This window comes from Mus musculus, chromosome 11 (genome assembly GCF_000001635.26).
Source record: "Mus musculus strain C57BL/6J chromosome 11, GRCm38.p6 C57BL/6J".
In the NCBI taxonomy this organism is placed as follows: domain Eukaryota; kingdom Metazoa; phylum Chordata; class Mammalia; order Rodentia; family Muridae; genus Mus; species Mus musculus.
In genome coordinates, this window is record NC_000077.6 from 76,478,926 (window position 1) to 76,503,143 (window position 24,218).

Genomic DNA, 24,218 nt, shown 5'->3' on the forward strand with positions numbered 1-24,218 from the left:
TCAAGAGGGCTAGAGTGACCAGTTCTAACACCAGTCTGCCATAGAGACATGCCCTCATGGGAGACTCACCAGTTTCTGGAAAAGATGGCCCATGGTGACCTGGCTGTCCCACTGCTGCACCTTGGGGCAGAGGTTGTCGTAGAACTCCTTGTGGATCTCGTAGATGTCCTGGATCTTGTAGAAGATGGTCTCAATCTGTTGGATGGTGAGCACAGGCTGGGAGGTGGTGGCTGTGGCCTTCAGGGGTTTCATGGGCTGAAGAGGAAGAGGAACAAAGTACAAAGGTGGTGATGAATGAACCAGAGCGTTCGTTGGCAGGTCCTGGGCAGATTGTGACACTGATTACATGCAGCGCCGCCCAAGTTCTGCCTAGGCAGGGCCGCTGAAGTCAGAGCACCTGAAACACGATTTCTCAGAGCTGCTGTCACAGGTCCCAACAAGCCACATGCAGAGAGAGGGAACCTGGCAGCAGCGATCTGACATAGTAGCCACAGCACTTCCCTTCCCCAACACAACCTTAGCTCACAACCCCTGGCTCGTTTGTGTGTGTTCACTGGTCCATTGAGCAGGTTCCTAGTCTCTTCCACAATGGCCTCAGGCCCCAGTCATAAGCCTCCTTGTCATGCTTCAGTGGGACAGTGTTACCTGGGAGGCCAGCTCCTTGGCTGTTTCCTTTTGAGAAACAGAAGGCAGTTCTAGTACTCAGGAGGTAAAACCAAAGAGAGATTCAACACTAGCTCAAGCCAGATCTGTACTGGAAGCACTCCAGAGGCTGAGGCAGGAGGATTGCAGGCCAGCCTGGGCAACACAGTGAGAGCCAGTCTCAAAAAAGAAACCAATGTTAGCTCAGAGAGGAACGGGTACATACATGCCACCCTCCTACTTTCCACATCCGTGGCAGACATGCAGACATTACTAAGCGAGCGTGATGATCTTTCCCACTGAGTGTGGTTTTGGTCACAAGACTCTTTCTCAATGCCTGTTGACATGAAAATGAAAGCAGCTAGTCATCCTTGCTCATCTATACCAAGATCACCAGCACCCTCAGTGGAAGGGGCAGTGACTGTCCCTGGCAGTGACTGGGCAATGGCCCAGCAAGAGACAGGGTGTAGAAATATGGACAGGGAAGGCACACATAGGCAAGGGAGAACAGCCTACAACCTTAAGGCAGTATGGAAAGGGTTTCCCTGCAGACCTGGGAGCAGTGGGAGACGACAGAGTCAGCATGGACTCACCAGAGCTGTCAGCGACACACAGGATGAGGCTGTGGGCCGACTAAGGAGAGAAGCATTCCAGGAGAGAGTGTGAGAGTTAACAGCTGAGGTGCTGGGCCGTGAGATCACCTACACCGAGGGAAGCAGAGCTACCAATGGCTCCTTCAGTGCTATGACAGCCAACCTGGGTTCATCACAGAGGCCAGCCTTCCATCCTAACTGTACTCCATCTTCCTGATGACAGTGGCTAAGCCCAAGTCTCATATATCCAGACAATGTCCAACTGTTGACTTTCTTTGTCCTCTACATTCTACAAAGTCCGGAAACAAGACAAAGCCAGGCCCAAGAAGACCCACTGACCCTCCTGGCACTAGAACCAAGTAACCTTTAGTAACAGGTTCTTGCTAAAAAACAGGATGGGATTCAATCTTGGTCAGGGCAGGCAGTATGGGCTGCAGCCAGAGTCTGCCATTTACTAGTTGGAAGCAAGTCACTCCCCATTTCTGGGTGTATCATCTCTTTACTAGCAGGCTCATGTGTGGGACTGAAGTGGTATTACCTTCTCAAAAGAACCAATAGGAAGAGTGAATCTCAAAAGTCACACATTACATAGAATATCTAGGGGTTGGAGATGACTCAGTGGTTAAGACTGCTTCCTGCTCTTGCAAAGGACATGGGATCAGTCCTTAGCACCCACATGGTAGCTCACAACCACCTGTAACTCCAGTTCCAGGGGATCTGACATCCTCTTCTTGCCTCTAGTTTGAGCATGCATGCAGTGCACATAAACTCATGAAGACACATACATATAAAGATGGTAAATAAATCTTCAAAAAATAATAAAGAGCCGGGTGTGGTGGTGCACACCTTTGATCCCAGCACTCGGGAGGCAGAGGCAGGCAGATTTCTGAGTTTGAGGCCAGCCTGGTCTACACAGTGAGTTCCAGCCCAGCCAGGGCTACACAGAGAAACCCTGTCTCAAAAAACGAAAAAAATAATAATAATAATAAAGAGGGGTTGGGGATTTAGCTCAGTGGTAGAGCACTTGCCTAGCAAGTGCAAGGCTCTGGGTTCTGTCCTCAGCTCTGAAAATAAATAAATAAATAAATAAATAAATAAATAAATAAATAAAGTTTCTAGTACCTACTTGGCATCTAGAAGGCAGCTAATATTATTATTCATCCTTTGAATAAAGAACCAAGTGCCAAATATAAGACCAATCCCCAACCCCCACTGGTGTGCCTGGAACACATACCGTCCCAGTCCTCATGGTGTTTCCAGTCTAGCAGAGGAGACAAAGGAAACACAAGTAAATGATCAAACATGAAATGATACATACCAGTAAGTTCGATGAAGAAAATAAGGAGGGGACCACCTAAGGCAGGGTGGGGAGGTGGCTCCTCCAAAGAGGGGAGGGACCCTTACTCTGAGATAGCCATGGGGCCAGAGAGAATTGTTCTCATCAAGATTTCCTTGAAGACTGAACTGGAGTCAGAACCAGGCTTGGTGAGAGACAAGGCCTGAAGGCCACTAAGACTATGTACAGTGCACATATACAGGAAGAGGAGGGCTGAGCAGGGCTGGATGGAGCACAGGAGTGTGTTTATGCAGAGGGGAGTATGGCTTTGACAGCACGGCTGGCCATGCAATGACCCAGCATTCTGCAGAGCAGTGAGTGACAGCAGCCCAGCACTCAGGCGATCATTTTGGTGACCCATGATCTCCTTTCTTGAGAACATTAGATGCTATTTGAAAAATGGACTGAAACAAACCAAGCAACTTGGTGGCCAGCATGAAGCCGGACATTTCCCAACTTGGATGTACTGGAGCAGCTAAGGAAAGGCTTTGTGGAGGAGGTACCAGTTAAAGTAATGGGGCCTTGAAGCTGGTGAGATCTGAGCAGGAGGAGAGCTGCGGGGTCACACAGGCAAGGCAGCAGGAGGAACTAGGAGGAAGGCACAGCGTGCTCCCATGCCCAGGTGAAAGGATACAGGGGACTTCCCTTCAGATGTGACATAACATCTCCATCTAATCCAATGGACAGGTACAAATTGCCTTGGAGCCCCAAAGCCACTCATCCTGTGCCTTGGCACAATCCCCAGGTGGAGGGCATAAAGGAAAGAGGAGAACAGCTCTGGGAAGGCCGAGACTTCTCAGAAGCGACTGCTGGGGAAGCACACACTGGTCAACCTCCGCCGAGACAGGCCCAACAGCCCTGCTTCCTCCTGAACTTCCCACTGTCTGTGAAAGGGGAAGAAAAGCGCTCTCACCAGGGCCAGTCACATGGGCCAGCCTGCCTGAAACTTTCTCACCAGATGAAGGACTGACTTTTTTGCTCTCATCTCCATTATCCATGGTGAAGGGGGATGGTCTGGCTGGTCCTTAGTAAGTTACTTTTTATCTGAAGACTCACATACAGGCTCAAAGGCCAGGCTCCTCTCACTGAGCTTGAGCCAACATTGATATTAGGACCAGGGAGCTAGCACATCAGCTACCTCCGTCCTCCTCCCTGGTCCAGCTTATGGCAAGGATTAGAGAGAAGCTGTCAAAAGAATTCTTACAGAGAACCCCTGGGTGGTCTCAACTCCCACCCTGGGAGCTTCACTTAAAGGTGGGAGTTAGCCAGTTCTGCCCTCACACAGTCATGTCTGCCGTGTCCTCTAGCAAAGTAGCCTTTCGAAACAGGGGAAAGAAATCTGCCCACTTCCTCTACCTCCTACCCCTGAAGGCTTGGCCCTGTCAGGCACATTTACTATCGCAGCCCTGGTTACTTCTTGGCGCTCACAGAGGAGGTGTAGTTAACCTATCACATAAACAAGCAAGCTGAGGTGCCCTAGGACTATGAACTCCGACAGAAACAGCCACAGTGAAAGGCTAAGAGAAGGTGGCAATTGGGCTAGCTGTGGCAAACTATGACCCCAAGGTGGGATGGGCTGTAGGCAACAATCCACACTTACTCACTCGGTGCCTGTGCAGAGCTACAGCCCATTTAGTTCTCTTTCTTTTAGAGCCCCAGCCCCTAAAGCTGAGCTCTCAGACCCCAGGAGTTACAGAAGCTCACTATTCCTTCCAGAAAGTTACTAAACCTGGCCCCTGGGTGCTGGCCGGGGAACAGAGGCCCCTATGTGGCTTTCCTGTCTGTGCAATGTTTCTGCCAGTGTGTACAGTCTTAAGTACATAGGCCTAGTCCTTTGCATACCAGGAAGTACTGAGGAGAAAAGAGACACTTTGCACTGAGAAGTCAATTTCCATTTTTAAGTCACTCCCTGGGGGATAAGGGATCTGTTGTTAGGAGACAGTGGGGGAGAAAGCCAGAGAAACAGTTTCACCTCTAAGCTGGACCACCCAGGAAAAGCAGAGCTGGGCCTCAGGAGGGCTCCTGATAAGCGGAGGGAGGGATTGAGTCCTTATCTTTGAGCTTTATCCTCTGAGCCGGAGGCTGGGGAGGGTCCAGCCCCACCCCCTCCCTAGGCCTTCCAGCAACAAACCTTCCTACCAGCCTCTCTTCCTTCTGAGAGGCCAGAGTGAACAAGTTGGGAGTGGTAGGGTGTGTGTGTGAGTGTGTGGATGCGATCACACAGTTGTGCCTGTGGGGTAGAAGCTCTTTAGGAAGGCACATCAGGGAAGCTCTGCCCTGGTTCCTAAATCTATCTCTGTCCAGAGGAGAACATCTGATGAAGGAAAATGGAATGTGAGAGGCGTGTCGCAGCTCAGGGGTACCTCCTCCTCCTTCTTTGGGGTATCTGGGGGAGGGGTACTGACAAGAACACAAAAGCCTGAAGCTTGCTGCTGAGATTATAGGCATAAACCACTATACTTGGCAAGACACTGATTTTCAAACCCACTGTCACCAAGAACACAAGAAGCAAAAGCAAGAAGACAGTTCCAAGTCTGGGCTCAGGCTGATCTACATAGCAAGACCCAAAACAAAACCAAACTCTCAAAACAAAACCAAAAGGAACACAGGAGCCTAAATCTGTCTCTGCTCAGCTCAGGAGGAAACAGTAAAAATGCCAGGTAACACTGAGGCCCTTCCCAAGAGCTGAATACAATTCACTATCTTTGCAACAGTCCCACACAGAGAGTACTACTTGTGAACCCAGCCTATAGATGGAAAAAATGAGGTATGGCACGATCGTCTCACTTCATGAAGGCAAGGTGTGAAGTGGGGCTCTCAGTCAGGCATCTGGTCCCTTTCAGATCTGCATTCTGCCAGTGATGCAGTTTTGGTTACAGCACACCCCAGGCCTGTCTGCCTTTTATCTTTAGTAGCCTGTACAGTACTGGGTCCCAAAGGATCAACCCAAAGCGGGAAGGTACCAACTCTCTTGCTACCATCAGCTACCTATGGTTATCCATGCTCTGAAAACAGTGTGTCTGCACTCTTCAAGGCAGAGGCCAGAGGCCATGTTACATGACTTTGCTACACGACTTTCATTATGGTATATGGCCACCATCGCGCATGTTCATTATTGTTAATATCTTATTGTACCTAATTTGTCTATAAGTTTGTATTCTTAATAATAATAAACACAGTATATCTAGGATTCAGTACTATCCAAGGCATTGCAGGCATCCATTATGGGTCTTGAAATAGATTCTCCACAGAAGGGAGACAACTATACCATCTTCAAATAAGAAGCTAAGGATCGGAGAGTTTATACAAAACTTTTTGAAGACAGTGGGTTTGTTTGTTTGAGACAAGGTCTCATTTTTGTTTTGTTTTGAGACAAGGTCTCATTATCTAGCTCAGGCTGGCCTCTAACTCACGATTGGTCTAGCCTCAGCCTACAGAGTATTGGGATTACAAATACACACTCTCACATCTAGCAACACAGTGGGTTTTGAATCCATAAAACATTTAAAAAATAATGTAGTGGACCCTCACATTAGTATAACTTTAGCACTTGAGAGGTGGATGTAGAGAATCAAGTGTTCAAAGCCAGCCTCAGCTACAGAGTGAGTTCAAGGCCAGTCTGGGTTACATGAGAAAGAGACAAAGGAAGGGTAGGGAGAAAAGGGGTGGATAAAAGAAAGATAACGTGCCCCTGTGTATCATCTAGACACACATTCTGACAGCACCTACCCTTCACTGCTTATGATACACACTGACATTCTTTCTCAATTCGTTTTAAAATGCTGCTTCAAACCTTTACACTTTCACAACCCCCGCAAGGGGTTGAGATGCCTACTCCTGGCTCCAGATTCAGACGAGATTCCTGTCCGCCACTGACTCCCGTGTGGAGACCACCTCTGGGCTGACCAGTGAACTCCCAAGGAGACCCTGAGACAAGCTCGGCACGGTGCCCTGCACAGCAGCTATACATTTCAATAGTGTCATTCCTTGGGTAATAAACACCAATGCCTCTGGGACACTGAATGACAGCCCACCTCACAACAAGCACGCAATCGTGTGTCTTGCTTAGGGGGAACATCCTCTACTGATCTACATTTATCTCTGATTCTCTAGGGTTTTTATTTGTTCGCTTGGTTTGTCTTTTTAGCTTTTTGAGACAAGGTTTTGGACTGGCCTGAAATTCATTAGGTAGCCCGTACTGGCTTCAAAGTCACGCTGATCCTCTTGCCTCAGATTTTTTTTTTTTCCCCAAAACAGTTTTTTATGCCATCTGACTGCACAACACCCAGAGAAAAGAATTTACACCACACAATCACTCTGCATAATACCCAGACGCATCTAATAAGCACTTTCTTCAAAGGCTAACGCGTCTGGTGGTGCTTTTATCTCTGGAGAATATTTTAATAGTCACCACCCGATCTGATTCACGCAACACCACCTTCATCTTTACTGAAAGCGCAGGCTGGTCTAACGCTTCAGAGCAATAGCACTTTAAAAAACAGACATCCTCCATTTCCCATTTCCCAACAGAGAGCCTTCAGGATGGTGCTAATGGTCTCCTTTCCTGGGAAAGAGGAAGGACTTGGACCAAGGATGACGAAAGGGTCTCAGCTTGATTGACGGATACACACTACCCAGAGCAGTGCTGGGGCAGCAAGGTGCCCCCTGGTATGTAGCACTGTATCAACTCCCAATACCACAGTCATCGCGGCAGATGAGAGGATAAGAGTGCTTGTCCTCCCACACGGGTGTGTCTTTTCCCCGCCTGTCACAGGAGGGTCCTGGAGACGCAACAGTGGCTGATTCAGTTCTCCAGATGCCTGGCTGTGAACAGAGGAATGTTGGTGTCTGTCCTCTATGGTCTTCTCCAACTCCAAGAGCAGTTTTAAAGCAGGGCATTGGCTGACAGGGACACCCCCACCTCCCAACCCCCATACTCACCAGTAACAGAGCTTCCAGCTGGTTAATGTAGATCTCTTCACTGGCCAGAAACCCAGAGAGGACTAGCTTCCTCATCTCCAGACCCTTCCCTGCCTCCACCTGCAAGAGAGCAAGCCAAAAGCCGGAGGAGGCCGGTAAGAAGGGGGTCACAGCTCAAGACGCCTATTTCTTTGCTGTTTCTTTTCTCTCTTCTTTTAATCAATATGTTCAAAGGTGGTAAAAAGCCATATTATTAACATCATTGATTGTCTTCACACAGAATCCCATTCTGTAGCCCAAGCTGGTCTGGAACCCACAGCAATACCCCTGCTTCAACCACTCAAAAGCTGAGATTCTATTCATGAACCTCCATGCTCTGCCTAATGCCAGGTATTATTATATTAGATAAGTTTTGGAAAACAGCAAAACATAAAAGAAAAAGCAACCACCCATACTCCTGCTGCCATCTCGTGTGGTTTCTCTCCCATCCTCTGCCAGCGTTTCTGCTCGCCACCATTTTCTCCTTACTAACTTTGTGATGCTAACTAGGGCCAGCAAGGACCCGCTTTATATCTGGTCTAACAGGGAAGAGGGGATAAAGACATTCTTTCATGACTGAGGTTGAGCTTGGTTACATGGGACGGGGAACAGTTAAGGACAGGGAACAGTTAAGGACAGACAGGGCCCCCAGAGGAAGTGATATATAAACTGAGACAGGGTTGGAGAGAATGGGGCGGAAATGGGTATGGAAGCCCTGGCCTTGTGGCCACTTGTGCTAAGGTCTTCCTGTCCTAGGGGCTCAACACCATAACAGGTGTCAGCTGTGGGCCACCCACGCTTACCTCAGCCATTCCTCATGGTGTACGGCTAGGTTTCCCTCCCTCCTGAATTCCTGTTCCCCAGTGGTAGAGATCATGCCCTGTTTAAGCCTGGATGCCAACTGGCACAGTGGCATAGAGAAAGGCGTTAAAATTTTACCTTCAGTGAAGAGCATGTAATTTTCACCAGGCAGGAAAATTTATTTTATTCAAGCTTTATTCCTGGCTGCTCATCAGCCCGCCTCCCTCCCCTCAGCCATGTCTGGATGCTTCCTTGACTATCTCCAGGATTGGTTCCTCCCACCTAAGGTCTCTGAACTGATCTCTGAATCCTCCCTCTCTCCTGCGGTAAAATCAATCTTCCAAGAACATCTTCTGGTCAAGGACTTAATATAAATACTGCAAAATTCAATTAGGAAAGATAGGTTCACTTATCTATTTATTCAACAAATATTTACTGAATGCTCAGCAGCCCCTATGGCTACAACAGGAAGCAAGCAGTCGCAGCCTTCACCTGGTTTATAATCTAGTAGGAGAAGAAAACATTGAAACAGACAACGATAAATAAATAAGGAAGGCCAGAAGCTGTAACTTGGGCTGTAGCATATCTTACTTAAATACCTGTAATGGCCTCAGGCCCTTCCCTACCTCCCAATCTCTTCCAGGGCCAAGGCCCAGCCATTTCTGCCTTTCCAAGAAAGGTAGTCATACTCAGCCCTGAAGCTGGCCTTCTGAGCTTTTTCCTAGGCTAAGTGACACCTCTTCTTCACAGGACGGCTATTCTGTCACTTCTTCCTCGGGCCTTAGCACCTAAGACCCACATGGCCTTGAGGTTACCTGCCTGGCTAGTGGGTGATGTCCCTTAGGCCTTTGCAACAACTGCTTTACGCTCTTCTTCCCCAAGACAAGCTCTTCTTCCCCAAGACAAGCCTCAATCCTGGGTCGCACCTGCCCTTCAGCAGAAAAGGCTTTTAACTCCTCTCCAGACTTGCATATTTGCTTTCCGGCCCTCCGACACCCACACTGAAGTGAGTTCTGTATTCTTCCTTATATAACAGAAACAACACCATTGCATACACTAGCAAGATTTTGCTGAAAGGACCCAGATATAGCTGTCTCTTGTGAGACTATGGCCTAGCAAACACAGAAGTGGATGCTCACAGTCAGCTATTGGATGGATCACAGGGCCCCCAATGGAGGAGCTAGAGAAATTACCCAAGGAGCTAAAGGGAACTGCAACCCTATAGGTGGAACAACAACATGAACTAACCAGTACCCCGGAGGAGCTCTTGTCTCTAGCTGCACATGTATCAAAAGATGGCCTAGTCAGCCATCACTGGAAAGAGAAGCCCATTGGACTTGCAAACTTTATATGCCCCAGTACAGGGGAACGCCAGGGCCAAAAAAGGGGAGTGGGTGGGTAGGGGAGTGGGGGGGTGGGTATGGGGGACTTTTGGGATAGCATTGGAAATGTAAATAAGGAAAATACCTAATAAAAAATATGAAAAAACAAAAAGACAAAAACCAGAAACAAATGAGACTTAAAAGAGGCAGAGCTGGGGTCCACCCCAAGGCCTCCAACGCTAGCTACCTCATCTTCCACTGGGATGTTTCCTTCCCTCTCCCACACCCTTCCCAAGCTTGTACTTATAGATCTGTTGTCTCAAACAGCTCCTTTCTGGGCATCAAATGCACGCACACCCTTAATGTGAGCTAGAAAAAGTCTATCAAGCCACGGAAATCTCTCAAGCCACGGAAATCTCTCAAGCCACAGAGAAAACCCATTCCAGTGTCCCTGAAGACTTTCCAAAGTGAGTATTCTCCACATCTTTTCCTAAGTGGTACAAATGTCTGAACATAGTTGCTCCCCAAACTATGAAATGTTATCTCACCCCAGAGTAAAGACAATGATCACCCTGCAGAGAGGTCCACGTTACTTTAATAACGAAGGGACTTCTCCGGTATGATGGAATTTGAGGAAATTCCTGGTTTACCTTAGTAGTCACGTGTAACAATGAGGTGGAGGGGGTAAAGGTTAAATTGCTGGCTTTGAGGCTAGAGAATGGAACCTGCAACCAAGGGATATAGGGAAAAGGTGAAATAAATTTATTTCTTGAGAGCTTCCTGAAGCTCTACAAGAAACTAAATCAGGGTTGTCTCTAGCCATAAGTTTGCGGCAGCATTAGGAAGCCAGTGCAAACCCCACATTAAGGAAGCACAGAGTTACTTATTGATGGCTTCACAAGTACCAAGAACGGTGCTAAGTGCTCTTCACTGGCATCTCACAATCTGGTAGGTATAATAAACATTACGGCCCTGAGGCACAGAGGGGTGTAAATGGCCAGCTGCTTGGAGACAGCCCAGCCTCCAACAACACCCTGGAGTCCAAGGAGGGCAGGGCTCCAGCTCTCAAAGTCAGATCCACACTGGCCTGCGAGCTGCCTGCTTCCCAAACCTGATCTGCACTTTGCCTTCCAAGCTGGAGGCCACTGCTCCTGTACTGGCCCTCATTCCTCCCATCCAAGGATTCACCTGCGAATCTGGCAAACGCTTGGTAAACAGGTGGGCTTCACCCACTGCAGTGCTCCTTAGCCTCTGTAAAGTTCCTGATCTGAAGAAGCCTTCCTCCACTGTGAAACAACCCATTTTAATAAGACCCTTGCCTCATATGCCTATCCCAAAAGAAGCTTTTGAGAAGAGATCTCTCTGAAAAGTCAATAATCAGTCATTTCCAAGAGTCCCCACTCTGGGCTATACTCCTAAAATTCAAGCTAGGATGGGGTGTAGGCAGCTGAGAATTCAATGATATAAAATTATGCTCTGTGAATTTTACTAACAGTCAGCCTGCTGCTCAGCTAGCACTGAAAAATCTTCCATCTTTGGACAGAGAGGGCTTTCTTCATATCACGTATGTTTCTGCTTTGGGACAATCTGGAGATGGTTGGCCCTGGTTCTGGAGTTATTGCCTGGCTGCTACCCTCTTGCAGCATACTCAATAAACTTAAAAACAAAACAAAACCTAGAAATTGATGGCTGTTTCCTCAGTCCTTGTGGGAGAGATTGTTTGTTTCATAAAACAACAGCGCTCAGAGTTCACTTGTTCCTTCTCTACTACACATGCCGGATGGTTGTTCTCAGCATGTTTTCCAGAGGAGCCCACATGCATCAAAAGCCCTGGGCAAATGCTCTGCCATGCAGCCAACCTTTCCCCAACACAGAAATGCTGTCACCCGCTTCTCTCCAATGGGGCTTATAAATCAGATCCTTCGTGGGCACCTTCATCCCCAGCGATTTACACAAACTGCTAGACTGCTAGTTTGTCATCTTGAGGCCCCTAAATCAACACACCGGGTCACTATGGTAGTATCTATTGATAAGCCATGGGCGGCTCTGGCCTGGGCTTCCACAGAGCTTAGGGCTAAATAAAGCCTCCTAAGGTTTGGTTCTAAGCCAAGTCAAGAAACAATCTTTCCATGGCCCTTTATCTTCTCCAAGGCAACAGTGAGGACTAAGCAGCCCAGCTCTAGCTGTGCGTGAAGCCACAAGCTAACGGCGAGGGTCTGAGACTTTGCAGACTGCGTAATTTAGCCCACAGGCCACACCAGTTTGCAAGGGACACTCAGGATTAGAGCAGATGCCATGTGGGGTTGTACTCACATCAGGGCCTGATGCCCAAGTCAAGCCATAGCCTTAGGACAGCTGGGCCCGCTCATACCTAAGAGAGAACAGTGCTTGGAGTCTCTCTTCCCCCAGGTACCCCTTTTCTTGGTGGTAGTCCTTCACATTCCACCCTCCTGCTGTCTGAGCTACGGCCAGATTCATATACTCCATATACATTGAAGAACCTCAGTTGCTCATACCCCATCAGTATAACCTTGCCACACTGGCATAATAAAAGTTTTCAAGATGTAGACTAGGCTGGCCTTGAACCCACAGAGAGCCTCCTGCCTCTACCTCCCAAGTACTGGGATTAAAGACATGCCCTACCATTCCTTGGCCAATACAGATTTTATTACAGTCTTATCCTAAGCTTTATATCAAATCATAGAAATGATATATGAGTCCTGTTCTTCCTCATATACATTAAAACACACCTAACTATAAAACATGTATCAATATATCACCTAAAATCATTTCTCAAACCATCAATTATGTGGCCCATACATCTGGAAAGACCAACGGGATGATGGGTAACATCATCACTGCAGAGGAGAGACCTGAGTCGTCAAACATGAATACAGGCATTTCAGACAAGCCATTCTTGTTAAGCACAGATACCTGAAGAGTTAATATGGAATACAAAAGAGCTTTTTATTCCTGACAAATGAGTTCCTTGAAATAGCAGCATCTACAAGGCCCCATTCGTCAGCCCTACCTACCTTTAAATAGAACTGTGTGAAAATTTTTTGGAAAACTATGCACCGTTTTACAGATGGGATGTGATGTTGCTATCAGTATCTGCATTATGAGTTTACAGATCGTAAACTCCTCGAAGGAAGCTAGCTGGGTTGTGAGAGGTAGCAAGCTCCAGCTATGGCTCTGGAGAAAACTGCCAGCCAGTTCTGCATCTGTCCCCTAAGAAGACGAAGCACCTCGGAAATTACAGTGGAACCAGGATTGATTTATAGTGCTGGCATCTGGGCAAACGCACAGCAACACAACTACTGTTTAAGGTAAGAACTCCTGAAGTAAAGTAATAGCAAAGAGTAAATTGCCTTGGAGTCCTACCAGCTGCCATCGAGAAGTGAGCCAAGACCATCTGCAGCCAGGACGTTGCGAGCACCGCCTTGGCTCCTTGGTCCCTGCACGTGTGAGTGGAAATGTGTACGCAGTCCAGTCCTGACTCAATTAAAAGTGGTTCCCTCCTCCTCTGAATCCAGGGGCCTTTGTGATTGCTGTTCATCTGTCTCTGAAACAGGGTCTCATTCATAGCCCACACTGACTTGGAGCTCACTATATATTTCAGGCTGGCCTTGAACTCCTGGTACTCCTCCTGCCTCAACCTCCTGAAGGGTAGTATTACAGGCATTCACCCCCACACCTGGATTCTGGTATTCTTCTATCAGATGCCTCTCACGGCCTGCTTGCTTTCTCGCTCTACTTTTCTGTCCCCTGTGAACTCGATCCCTTACTTGGGACTCTGTGAGAAAGGGCCATGCCGTGTCTACCCGTCACCTCGATGCCTCCCTGAGCACTTAAGATCGAACACAACCCGACAACACTTCCATGAACTGATGGGCATGCTCGCCACTTCTCTGCAACCCTGGGCAATCTGTCTAAGGCCAAGCCTGACAGAGGAAACAGGTGCTGGAGAGGTTATTACAGAGGACCAAGAAGCTCCCAGGCTGATGCTAACTCCAGAATCACTGAGGTAGAGGAGAGGGCAAGGGAGAGTTAGAGGGAGGGCCCTATTCTGGCGTCATGGAGACCTGAGAGGATGGATGATTTTAGGCATGCTAATTGCACAGGACCGTGTGCCACTTCCTGAGTATCCCTCTAATATGAAACGAGGCCAGGAATCTGGTATCGCTTCTGTGTGTCCCAACAAATTCAGTCGTTCCAAAAGTTCTCACAGGCCCCAGCCGCACAGCGGCTACCACTCAGTGGTCAGCAGAGTATGCTGAAGTTATACACCATGACGTAGAGAAAGGATATGCCCAGGATGCAGGAGGAGTGGTGTTAACACCGGTGCTGGTGGGGGAGTGTGGGGGGCTCCTGAGGGAAGGTCCTTCAGGAACCTCATAGATTGGCCATCCCTTGACTGCTGAACTCCCAGCATGCTCCTTGAATCATAAAGAGGCTGGTGGGAAGGCTGGCCACACGTAAGTACAGAGGAGTCTGCTGGCCCATCGAGGGACGTGATTTACTTACTCGGCTGCTCTAAACATGCACCAGAGTACCGAATAGAGATGAGGTGCCAGGATCCCACTGCCGCTCCCACCCAAGCCTGCAGTCATCTCTCCACCCCAACCCTGCATATTTGCCACCTACCTAACCTAGGTCTGCAGTCTATTTTTAGTCTCCATTAGCTCCTTCTTGGAGCCACACCATGGTGTGTGGGTGGAGCGGGGCTGTGATCATCAATCATCTTATGAAAAGGGAAAGACTCAGATACCTAGCCTGGCAAGGCACCAAATACCACGCCCTCCAGGGCCCATGCAGTCAGGTAGCCCTGCTTTGCAGTGTGCATACTCCTGCCACAGTCCTCAGAGGCCCTCTCTCCAGGCACAGGAAAGAGAAGCGATAGGCTGTGGCTCAAGTTCTTAATGGTAGGTAATAGGCAATGGAGGTTACTTCTCCACACCAGAGCTGGCATTCCCAACAGCCCATTCCCTCCTAACCTGCCTCTCTAGTAGCTCTGCTGACCTGGAACAAGTGGGCTACTCTTGCTTATGCCCACTTTGGGAAAAATGCTTACCTACCGGACAGCTGTTCCCACCCCCTCTCCAGCTAATTCAGTTATCTTCCTTCAAGAAAGCCCGAGTGACCTCAAATTCTTGATCGTCCTAAAGGTTCACTTGCATAGTCAAGACGCACCAAGTCGCCAGTCTCCTCCTTGGAAAAGAGGCAGCTCCCTTGGCCACACTTCGCAAATGCCCTTATCCTCTGGTTGCCATGGAAACAATGAGTTATTGCCCACCAGTTTCAAGTCAGCCAGCTCTTCTGGGGGCAATAGGCTCACATCAGTGACGGGCCACCAGGTGACTCATGTCACTGCCAAAAAGATCCCTTAACACAGCTGACTGAGGGGAAAGCCAACAGTCACTGCCCCTAAGGACAACTGGTGCAGGGCAAGCAGGCACTCACTCCACCTCTCCCCACAGAACAGCTGCTGAGAGAGCCCAGCCCCTCAATCCTCTAGCAGGAACGCACCAGCCCATCTCATGCTGAGTTAGGCTCTTCCACTCAGCCATGAGGCTTGTGCACACATCAGCCATTTCTCTCCAAACACGGCTTCAGCATCAGTCAAGAGCCATCCCTGCCCCCTCCCCACAAGCATCCAGGGCGTGTCACATTCCCACCTTCACGGCCACCAAGAAGGGGGACCCTGAGCCAGGGCTGGTCGGGGTTCCCAGTTCACACTCCTCCAGGAGAAACACATCTTCATCCTCCAGAACCTTGTCCAAAAAGCCTATTGCCTCCTCTTCCTCTTCCATGGCAGCCAGAGCCGCAGAGGGCAAACAGGAAGCAGGGTCCACACAGCGGCAGCGGCAGCAGCAACAGCAGCAGCAGCAGCAGCAGCAGCAGCGGCAGCGGCCGCCGCGCGCCCCAGCAGGGAGGCAGGCAGGGGACAGGCGGGCGGGGAAGAGCGCAGGGCAGGCCTACACCAGCATGCTGGCCTCCGCGGAGTCGGTCCTGGCACCTGGCCACCGGCTGGCGATGAAAGGCTCCATTATGAACCTTTTCCTGCTGCCGCTTTCCAGCCGTCCTGCGCACCGGGCCCGCCTCCCGCGCGTCCCCACCCTGAGAAAGGGGAAGCGGGGCCTCCAGGCAGTCACTCGCGGGATGAACGCCGGGCAGGGTCGGCAGCCAGCGCCTTCCGCGGTCCGTTCCTTCCTCGGCCACTCCGCTCGCCCTAGGCCTGGTGCCGGGCTCGTCCGGGCGTCCCGGTGCTGCGCTGCCGGCCCCACAGAGCCCGCCCTTTCTGGACCCGGAGGCCCGATTGCTCCAAATGCACAGGAAACGCACGTCTTGACTTGCGAGGTGGAGCTGCTCGTTCCTGCTGTGGTCACCGGGCGGGCGAGCGGCTGGCGGAGGCTTCTGGAGCGAAGGAGGAGGGAGGGAGGAGGCCGCAGACAGGCCGGGCGGGCGGGGGTGGGGGTGGGGGGGTGCTTCCCAGAGACAAGCTTTATTTACAACTTCTCGCCGGAGCCCTCGGGCCAGCGGGCGGTGTGCAGGAGAGCGGCTTCCCCGAGAAGCCACCCTTCACCCACTCGGTCCACGTCCCCGTGGAATCGTCACAAGACAGAGCCCCCTTCGCACCTCGGCCTCAGGCTCCATCCAGCACCTTTGCAGCGGGGAGGCCCACTGCCAGTGAGAAACCGCAGTTGCCATTGCACCACGTAGAGTGAACAAGGCTTTGCATTTAATTTATACAGGAGGGGACTGGCCTGCCTCATGTCCAGCTGAAGCACAGTGGCAGACAAGGTCCTGAGCATGTGTCACTGGGCACCATGGACCACCCGAGAGCCACATCACGGTCAGGTGCTGCTGGCAATGCCACTTCCTTGGAGTAGTTTCTGTGACGTCCAAGGAGAGAGAGCCCGCCTACAAGGCCAGTATGCACAATCTAGGACAGGTAGTATTATCCACCCTGCCCACTCCCAGAGTGCTTCACTCTCACACTTCCCTCAAGCGTCTTCCATATTCCAGAAACTAAATTCATACAGAGGATGAGGCTCACACCCTGGTCCCCGACCCCATCCCTAAGTAGACATACACTCATATTGCCACGGGGGAGGAGTCTAGGGCCAGCTGCAGGAACTCTTTTACAACTCAACACTGAGGCCAACTGTGGCATATCTTTAGCACTCATTCAAAGTTCAGGTAAGGCAAGCACCAAAGTCCTAAGTGAGCTGAAGAAACTACCCAGGCTCTAGCTAATTAATGTCCCCCAAAGGAAACACAGGCTCAAGTTTCAACACAAGGCAAACTGTATTCTTTATGGTTCTAGCTTTGTTTTGAAACAGGATCTCTAAATGTAACCAAGATAGACTTGTTTGCTTTTTTGTTGCTTTTAGATTTATGTTATTGTACACGTATGATTTATGATTGTTTTGCCTCTGTGTGTGTGTCTCATGTTTGCATGGATCAGAAGGCATCAGATCCAGTTTAGACCCCCTATAATTTAGTCATGAAGGTGCTAGGCACTTAACCCAGGTTCTCTACAAGAACTCCAAGTGCTCTTCTGTGGGGGGGGGGGGGGAGGAGAGGGGTTGGGTTTTTTCAAGACAGGTTTTCTCTGTAGCCCTGGCTGTCCTGGAACTCACAGATTGGCCTGCTTCTGCCTCTGCAGTGCTGGGATTAAAGGTGTGCACTGCCACCACCTGGCTGCAGCCGGTGTGTGTTCTTAACTGCTGAGCAGTCTCTCCAGCTCCCTGTAATGGAACCAGCTATGTGGATCAGGGTGGCCTGGAACTCTGAGATCTGCCTGCCTTTGCCTCATCCTGTGTCACCGCGCCCAAAGGAAAATATGAATGCTTAAATAAAATCTCCTGATTTTAAAATGAAAGCAGGTAATTTACATTTTTTTTAAAAAGCACAACACATTGTGAACCACATCCTTGCTCTGAGCTAGGCTTAAGGAAGGCCACAAACTGCCTTTACTCTTGCAGCTGGTTGTTAGCTGTGGTTATGTGGGAGGAGTTTCCCCTTAGTGTGTGCCCTATGCTCACACTAAGGATTTGGCAGCTTGGAATAAAATTCAGCTTCATCTACCAGCCTACCACTTTATCTTTGTAAAACTTGTGTAACGGGTACCAGCAACCAGGTGGTGCAGTGTCTGAATATGCCCATCAAAACGTCACGTGCTTTTTATGACCAGTTGTCTTAGTTAGGGTTTTACTGCTGTGAACAGACACCATGACCAAGGCAAGTCTTATAAAGGACAACATTTAATTGGGGCTGCCTTACAGGTCAGAGGTTCAGTCCATTATCATCAAGGTGAGAACATGGCAGCGCTTAGCAGGCATGGTGCAGGAGGAGCTGAGAGTTCTACATCTCCATCTGAAGGACACTAACAGAATACTGATTTCCAGGCAGCTAGGATGGGGGTCTTATAGTGACACACCCACAGTGACACGCCTACGACAACAAGGCAACACCTCCTAACAGTGCCACTCCCTGGGCCAAGCATATACAACAAACCATCACACGAAGCCTTTCATACAACAGCACATTCACTTGTCAGTGGCAACCATATGGCCACAGGGCAGAGTCAAACTGTTGAGGCCATTGCCAACAGAAGGCAAACTATCCCCACTGGGGACAACTCCCCTCTACTGTGCGCCTTAGCTGAGAAGCACATAGAAAGCCGTGGGGGAGGGGAGACTAAAAGGAACCAGTGGGGCTTCTTACCCTACTCTTAAAACGTTTTCTGGAACTTTGAAGTCAAGAGAAACTCTTGCCCTTCTGTCAATAATAGAAAAACCTGCCCTCACCGAAACTGACACAGATGGAGAGAGGTGTGACAGGTTCTCTAAGGTCTGAACTGGTCAAGGATCTGTCCCACCACTGGGATCCTGCAGCTCTCTCCTACCCAGAATCCGCTACTTTTTCTCAGTCCAGTTTCGCTCCGGCTCAGTTATAAATAGCCAAGACACGTCTGAAGGGCCCTCTCAAACCACAATTCCTCATTTGGTTTGGGAGGGTAAGGCTGTTCCATGGCCTGGGAACAGCCAGGGTTGGCACTCCCTAGGGCACAAGTGTGCCAACTCAGGGCCCTGTGCTTGCTATAGGTTCTTCTGTCCTCCACCCTGCCAGCTCTAAGTGCACAGCATAGGGGTCCACATGGGTCAGACCAGCAGGCAGCTGAGGACTGTAACCAAGGGACTTTCTGTGAACCCCACAGAAGCTGCTCCCCAAATATCCAAGGTGTCAACGGCCCCACCCAGCCCAATTGGTTGGAAATTCCAGTGAGTGGACACAGAAGCCGCATCCACTCAGAGGCCCTCAGTCCTCCCTCTGGAGGGGAAGTGACTCACAAATCCCCAGGGTGCTCCCTCCCTTTCCCCCTCAAGACTTCAAGAAGGCCCTGGACCTAGGCTTCCTCCTTACTCTGCCTGGTTCCAGACTCTCCTCTCCAGAGACACAGCCAGTATGGCGCTGTCCTCTGGCCTTTCTCAAATCCCTCAGGCGGCTGGGTACACAGTGAGTGGGTTCTGGCTGCTCCTTCCTCCTGCCTCACAGCTCAAGGCTCTGTCTCTCCCACAGCCCTATGCTCCCAGCCTTTGGAAAACTCATCCCATCTTACTGCTCTGCCAATGGCGACCCACTGCCACCTCTAGGTGTGAGACCTGCCCAGGCAGCTGGCTCTCCTCACAGGGAAGTCAGAGCAGCAACCACCTTCAGCTCCTCAAATCCAGACCAGCAAGTTCCTCCTCTTCCCCACCCTAGCTTCCCCTTCCATCAGTGGGTTGTTATCTTGTGGCTCTTTGTGCCCACGGCCCCACACATCCCTTTTACTAAATTCTCTGTTTCTTCCATCTTTCTCTTTTTCAAACCACAGCCCAAGCAGGCCTTGCAACATCTCACACCTACGCAACACCTTGTCTGTCCAGCTAACCTGCTCACTGGTAGATGCACACTGATATCTTAAGGAGGCCTGGGATGTGTGACCAACCCCTACCACTGCTGAACTCTCAACCCACTGAGGTGAGGGATGAGTAGAAACAGGAATGGGTAGGCAAGGCGCTCGTGCCATTGGAAAACTCCACTGGGGAGTGTGAGGGTGAAAGACAGACAGAACGCCATGCATGCGTGGGGAGTTAAGGACTGCAGGCTCTGAGATGTGACTGGTGGGCTTCTAGGTAGCACCTGGAAGCAGAGAGGTCTTTCCGGGCAAAAGGAGGAGTGCCCAAAACAAAGGTTTTATTTTCTGGGGTTTTTGTTTTTTGTTTTGTTGTTGTTTTTTTTTTTTTTTTTTTTTTTTTTTTTTTTTTTTTTTGTCTTCATTTGTTTTTTGTGGTGCTGGTGCTGAAGCTGGAGTGCAGGGCCTTGCATAAGCTATGTTACATCCCAGCCCTAAAGACAGTTTGTTTGTTTGTTTGTTTCTTTCTTTCTTTTCTTTTTTTTTTTTTTTTTTTTGGTTTTTCGAGACAGGGTTTTTCTGTGTAGCCCTGACTGTCCTGGAACTCACTTTGTAGACCAGGCTGGCCTTGAACTCAGAAATCCACCTGCCTCTGCCTCCCAAGTGCTGGGATTAAAGGCGTGCACCACCATGCCCGGCTTCTAAAGACAGTTTAAGGAGGCTCAGGAAGCAGGAAGGGGACAGAAGACAAAAGCAGCAGCAGATAAGTATGCAGAGGGCAGCTGAGGCAGGGGCATGACGGACAAGAACCATGAACATCCTACAGGGTAGGGTACCAATCACAAGTTCTCATACCTGCTAGGTCCAAATCTCAAAGTCTGTAGGGCTATCACACACGCACAGACCACACACACACACACACACACACACACACACACGCACAGACCACACACACACAGACACAGGGAGTATAGCCTTTCCTTATACACACACACACACACACACACACACACCCCTTATATTTAAGTCTCCATCCTCTCACTCCCTTACCAACTCAATTAACAAGCACTTATCACTTGCCTGCTCTACGCCAGGCATTGTGCTCACATTCAAAATGTAGTCACAAACAGGGGACACTGCCCTTTGTGGAGCTGACAGTTTCAAGAGCAGAAGGACCAGGTGACTGACTCCCAAGGCTGTGCCAAAGGAAAGGCAGGACTGGGGAGGGGCACATTTTAGAATTATGTTGTTGAGGTATAACTCCAGAAAGAGTAACGTGGAAACAGCTATTGTGATTTTTAAATGTCCACACCCTCTGAGTCAGCAATTCCACCCTAGGGAATTGTCTAAAAAGGCACATCTAGAAGGGCATAGAGATGTATGTATAAAAATGTTCACTGGCGTGAGAAAGCAGCACGGGCTGCTATGAGTTCAAATGCCTAACAGTGAACCGGAATCCGGCGGTACACTAGATTCCAATGGTGGAATGGTACACTAGAAATTCTGGCACTCAGGCAAAGGCAGGAAGATTTTGAGTCCCAGGTCTGCCTGAGTTATAAAGTGGTCTAACACACACACACACACACACACACACACACACACACACACACAGGCACAGTAAAACAACACAAAAAAGTGGCTTAATTAGCACTGGAGTTGTAATTCAATGGCAAGAGTATTTACCGAGCATGTGCAAGGAGGTCTGGGTTCAATCACAGCATTGCCTCACCCCTCCCCCACCCCCAACCACCACCAAAAAAGCCCTGAGAGGGAGAAGGAGCTGGTTAAATGAATTCTGGTTTATCCATGGGATGAATACCACATAGCCACAAAAGGAGTACAGTAGATCTTAATTCCAGATCTACAAGATCTCTCTCAGTCTTTACTGGAGTTTAATAGTATGGAATCATTTGAATACGTCGTCTGCATATGGAGAAAGCAGGGAGAAATAACCTCTCAGTAGCTGTCTGTAGGAAGCGAGCTTTCACGAACTACATGATGCACTTCTGATAAGTGGAAATTTTGAATATGTAATCAGAGAAAATAAAGCTATAAAGAGAAGTGAGGAGGCTGGGGCATAGCTCAGTCACAGACCCAGTGCTTAGCATTCCCAAGGCTGCTTAACCTTGCCCCCTCCCACACAGACACACAACGCTATGGCGGGAATTCAGAGTGGATCTGGGAGGGCACAGGCAGGTGCGTCTGATGTAACAAATGAGAAGTCACAGGAGGCTCCCTGGAAGACGGGTCATTAAAATTCAGCCAAAGTAGAACATGGCAATACATGATTGAGACTCTAGCACTTGGAAGGTTAAGTCAAGAGGGTTACAGGTTCAAAAACCAAACTGGGCCTCATAGGAAAAGTCTGTCTTAAAACACCCAGGGCTTGGTCTGGGGCTCAGTAGCAGAATGCTTCCTCACAAGTAAGTCCTTACCTTCAAGCCACAGAAAACAGTGAAGTAAAATAAAAATGAGCACGTTAGTCATACTGGTGGAGATGAGAGACAGGCTGAGAAGTCAGGTGGAGTTAATACTGCAGGTGGAGATCGGTGGGGACGCTTCAGAACCTGGCAAAGAATCCAGTGATGGAGCCTGGCAGAGTGGGAGCCTTGGGGTTTCACCATTATAGCCAAAGGTTAGGTGGTGGAAGGATTTCAGGCAAGTCAGAGGACCATTCCTGGGTATATCCCTCATCTCACTCATATCACTCATTCTAAAACACTGCTTAACCTGCACTCAACAGCAAGCACTAAGTCAGACAAACAAGGGCAGCTGGCTTCTCACTGCTGACTCAAACCAACACACTGGTGACAGTGACTCCTGTAAGGCCCAGGCACATTCTCACTTCAAGCCTCTGCCTGATGCAGTTTCCTCAGCCTGAAGATGTCCATCCAGCTCTCCTGGCAGAAGCCTGAGCGTCAGCACCAGGTTCTGGGGAGCTGGGCTGGCCCCAGAGTGGTGCCAAGGCAGGTGGGGTCACAGCAGCCACAGAAAGAACTGGACTCTCCCCTCACACACCCTCATTCCCCCTCCACCTTCCCTTTCCATCGCGGCAAGCAATCACTCAAAAGATCGCAGGAGTCTGACATGGCGGCTCATGCCTGTCAAGTACTAGGGAGACAAGAGAAGTGCTAAGGGTTCAAGGCTAGCCTGGGCTAGAGTGACACTGTTTCAAACAATGTAAAACAAAACTCAGACAGAACTCAATAGCATAAAGCTATTGGGTAGAAGCCAATACTCTTTATATGGTAAAAAAAAAAATAATAATAAACTAACAAAGTCAGTGCCAGGAAAAATGGTTTAATGGTTAAGAATGCTCACTGCTCTTCCAGAGGACCTGGGTTCAGTTCCTAGCACCCACATGGTGGCACTCAACTGTTTGTAACCCCAGTTCTAAGAGATCCACACCTTTTTGGCCTCTGTGGGCTCCTGCACACATGCAGTGTACATAAATTTATGAAAGTGTAAGCATGCGTGCACATGCACACAGACACACACACATGCACACACACATGCACACACACACACATGCACACACACACACACAGAGAAAGGGGTGGGGTAAGAGAATTCTCTATTGTACTCTGGATTTGAATTCTAGTTTTGCCTCTTATTTTATTTTATTTTTGAACTTTTTACTGTTTTATGGGTAGCATTTCTTTTTATTTTTTTTAGATTTATTTTTTTTATGTACGTGAGTACACTGTAGCTGTATAGATGGTTGTAACCCTTCATGTGGTTCCTGGAAACTGAATTTTTAGGACCTCTGCTCGTTCCAGTCAACCCCACTCGCTTAGTCCCTGGCTTGCTCCGGCCCAAAGATTTCTTATTATACATAAGTACACTGTAGCTGACTTCAGATGCACCAGAAAAGGGCATCAGATCTCATTACAGGTGGTTGTGAGCCACCGTGTGGTTGCTGGGATTTGAACTCAGGACCTTCAGAAGAGCAGTCAGTGCTCTTACCTGCTGAGCCATCTCACCAGCCCCAGTTTTGGCTCTTAAAGCTCTGTAACTCTGGGCAAAGCATTTAAATATGCCTTGGTTTCCTCATCTATAAAATGGGAATAGCCTCGTTGTGCAAAGGTATTGAGTCTGACTCCATAAAACAGGAACCAGTGTTGTGTCATCTTTAGGGCTGCCGGAATGTCTGATGCACACAGGGCAGCACCTGAACTCAGCTCAGCCTTAGGAAACACCAGTTCTTCTCACCTTTCTTTCCTTGGCAGGTGTTGTGTAGGGGAGGCATACTGGCAGGGGTGGCCCATCGGAGACTCACCTCCAACCTAATAACCCAGTCACACCAGGCCATTCTGTTTCTCGGGCCTCTAGGGACTTTCCACACCAGGTTATACAATCCCCTTCTTTCTACCTGCTGTGACTCCTCTAAGATCTCACTTGAGGTTCCATGGCTTTCTTTTGGGGATATTTTTCTTAAAGATGTTGGGTGGATGGCCTTCGTGAGGGACTCTGGGGCTTGAGGTGTGGCCTGGTGACAGAGTACCTGCTTAGCATATCCACAGCCCTGGGTCTCCCGAGAGTCAGGTAAAAAGGGGGCTCAGGTTAAGAGAATGGTTCCTATGGAGCTCAGCCAATGACGTGGCACCCCTACCAAGGAAGGAATGTCTTCCCTGCCTCCATCATCAGCCTCTACTGGGATC

At 49.3% G+C, this 24,218-nt stretch overlaps 1 protein-coding gene across 8 annotated transcripts in view; it reads right to left on the reverse strand.

Annotated features, from left to right (window-relative positions):
• The window catches only part of Abr (active BCR-related gene), a 206,593-nt gene that overhangs the window by 62,194 nt on the left and 120,181 nt on the right, over positions 1-24,218 (reverse strand). For 6 of the 8 annotated variants that reach the window (XR_003949222.1, XR_003949224.1, XR_003949223.1 and 3 more), the window contains 2 exons: positions 7,513-7,611; positions 70-255 (listed from right to left, as the gene is read on the reverse strand). Coding sequence is in view for 5 of the 8 variants with exons in the window: in NM_198894.2 (NP_942597.1) it covers positions 70-255; positions 7,513-7,611 (285 nt within the window). In the remaining 3 variants the exon portion in view is untranslated. Of the gene's footprint in view, positions 1-69; positions 256-7,512; positions 7,612-15,331; positions 15,571-24,218 lie in introns of those variants that run through there. The other 2 variants (NM_001346670.1, XM_030245469.1) reach the window with 2 other exon arrangements.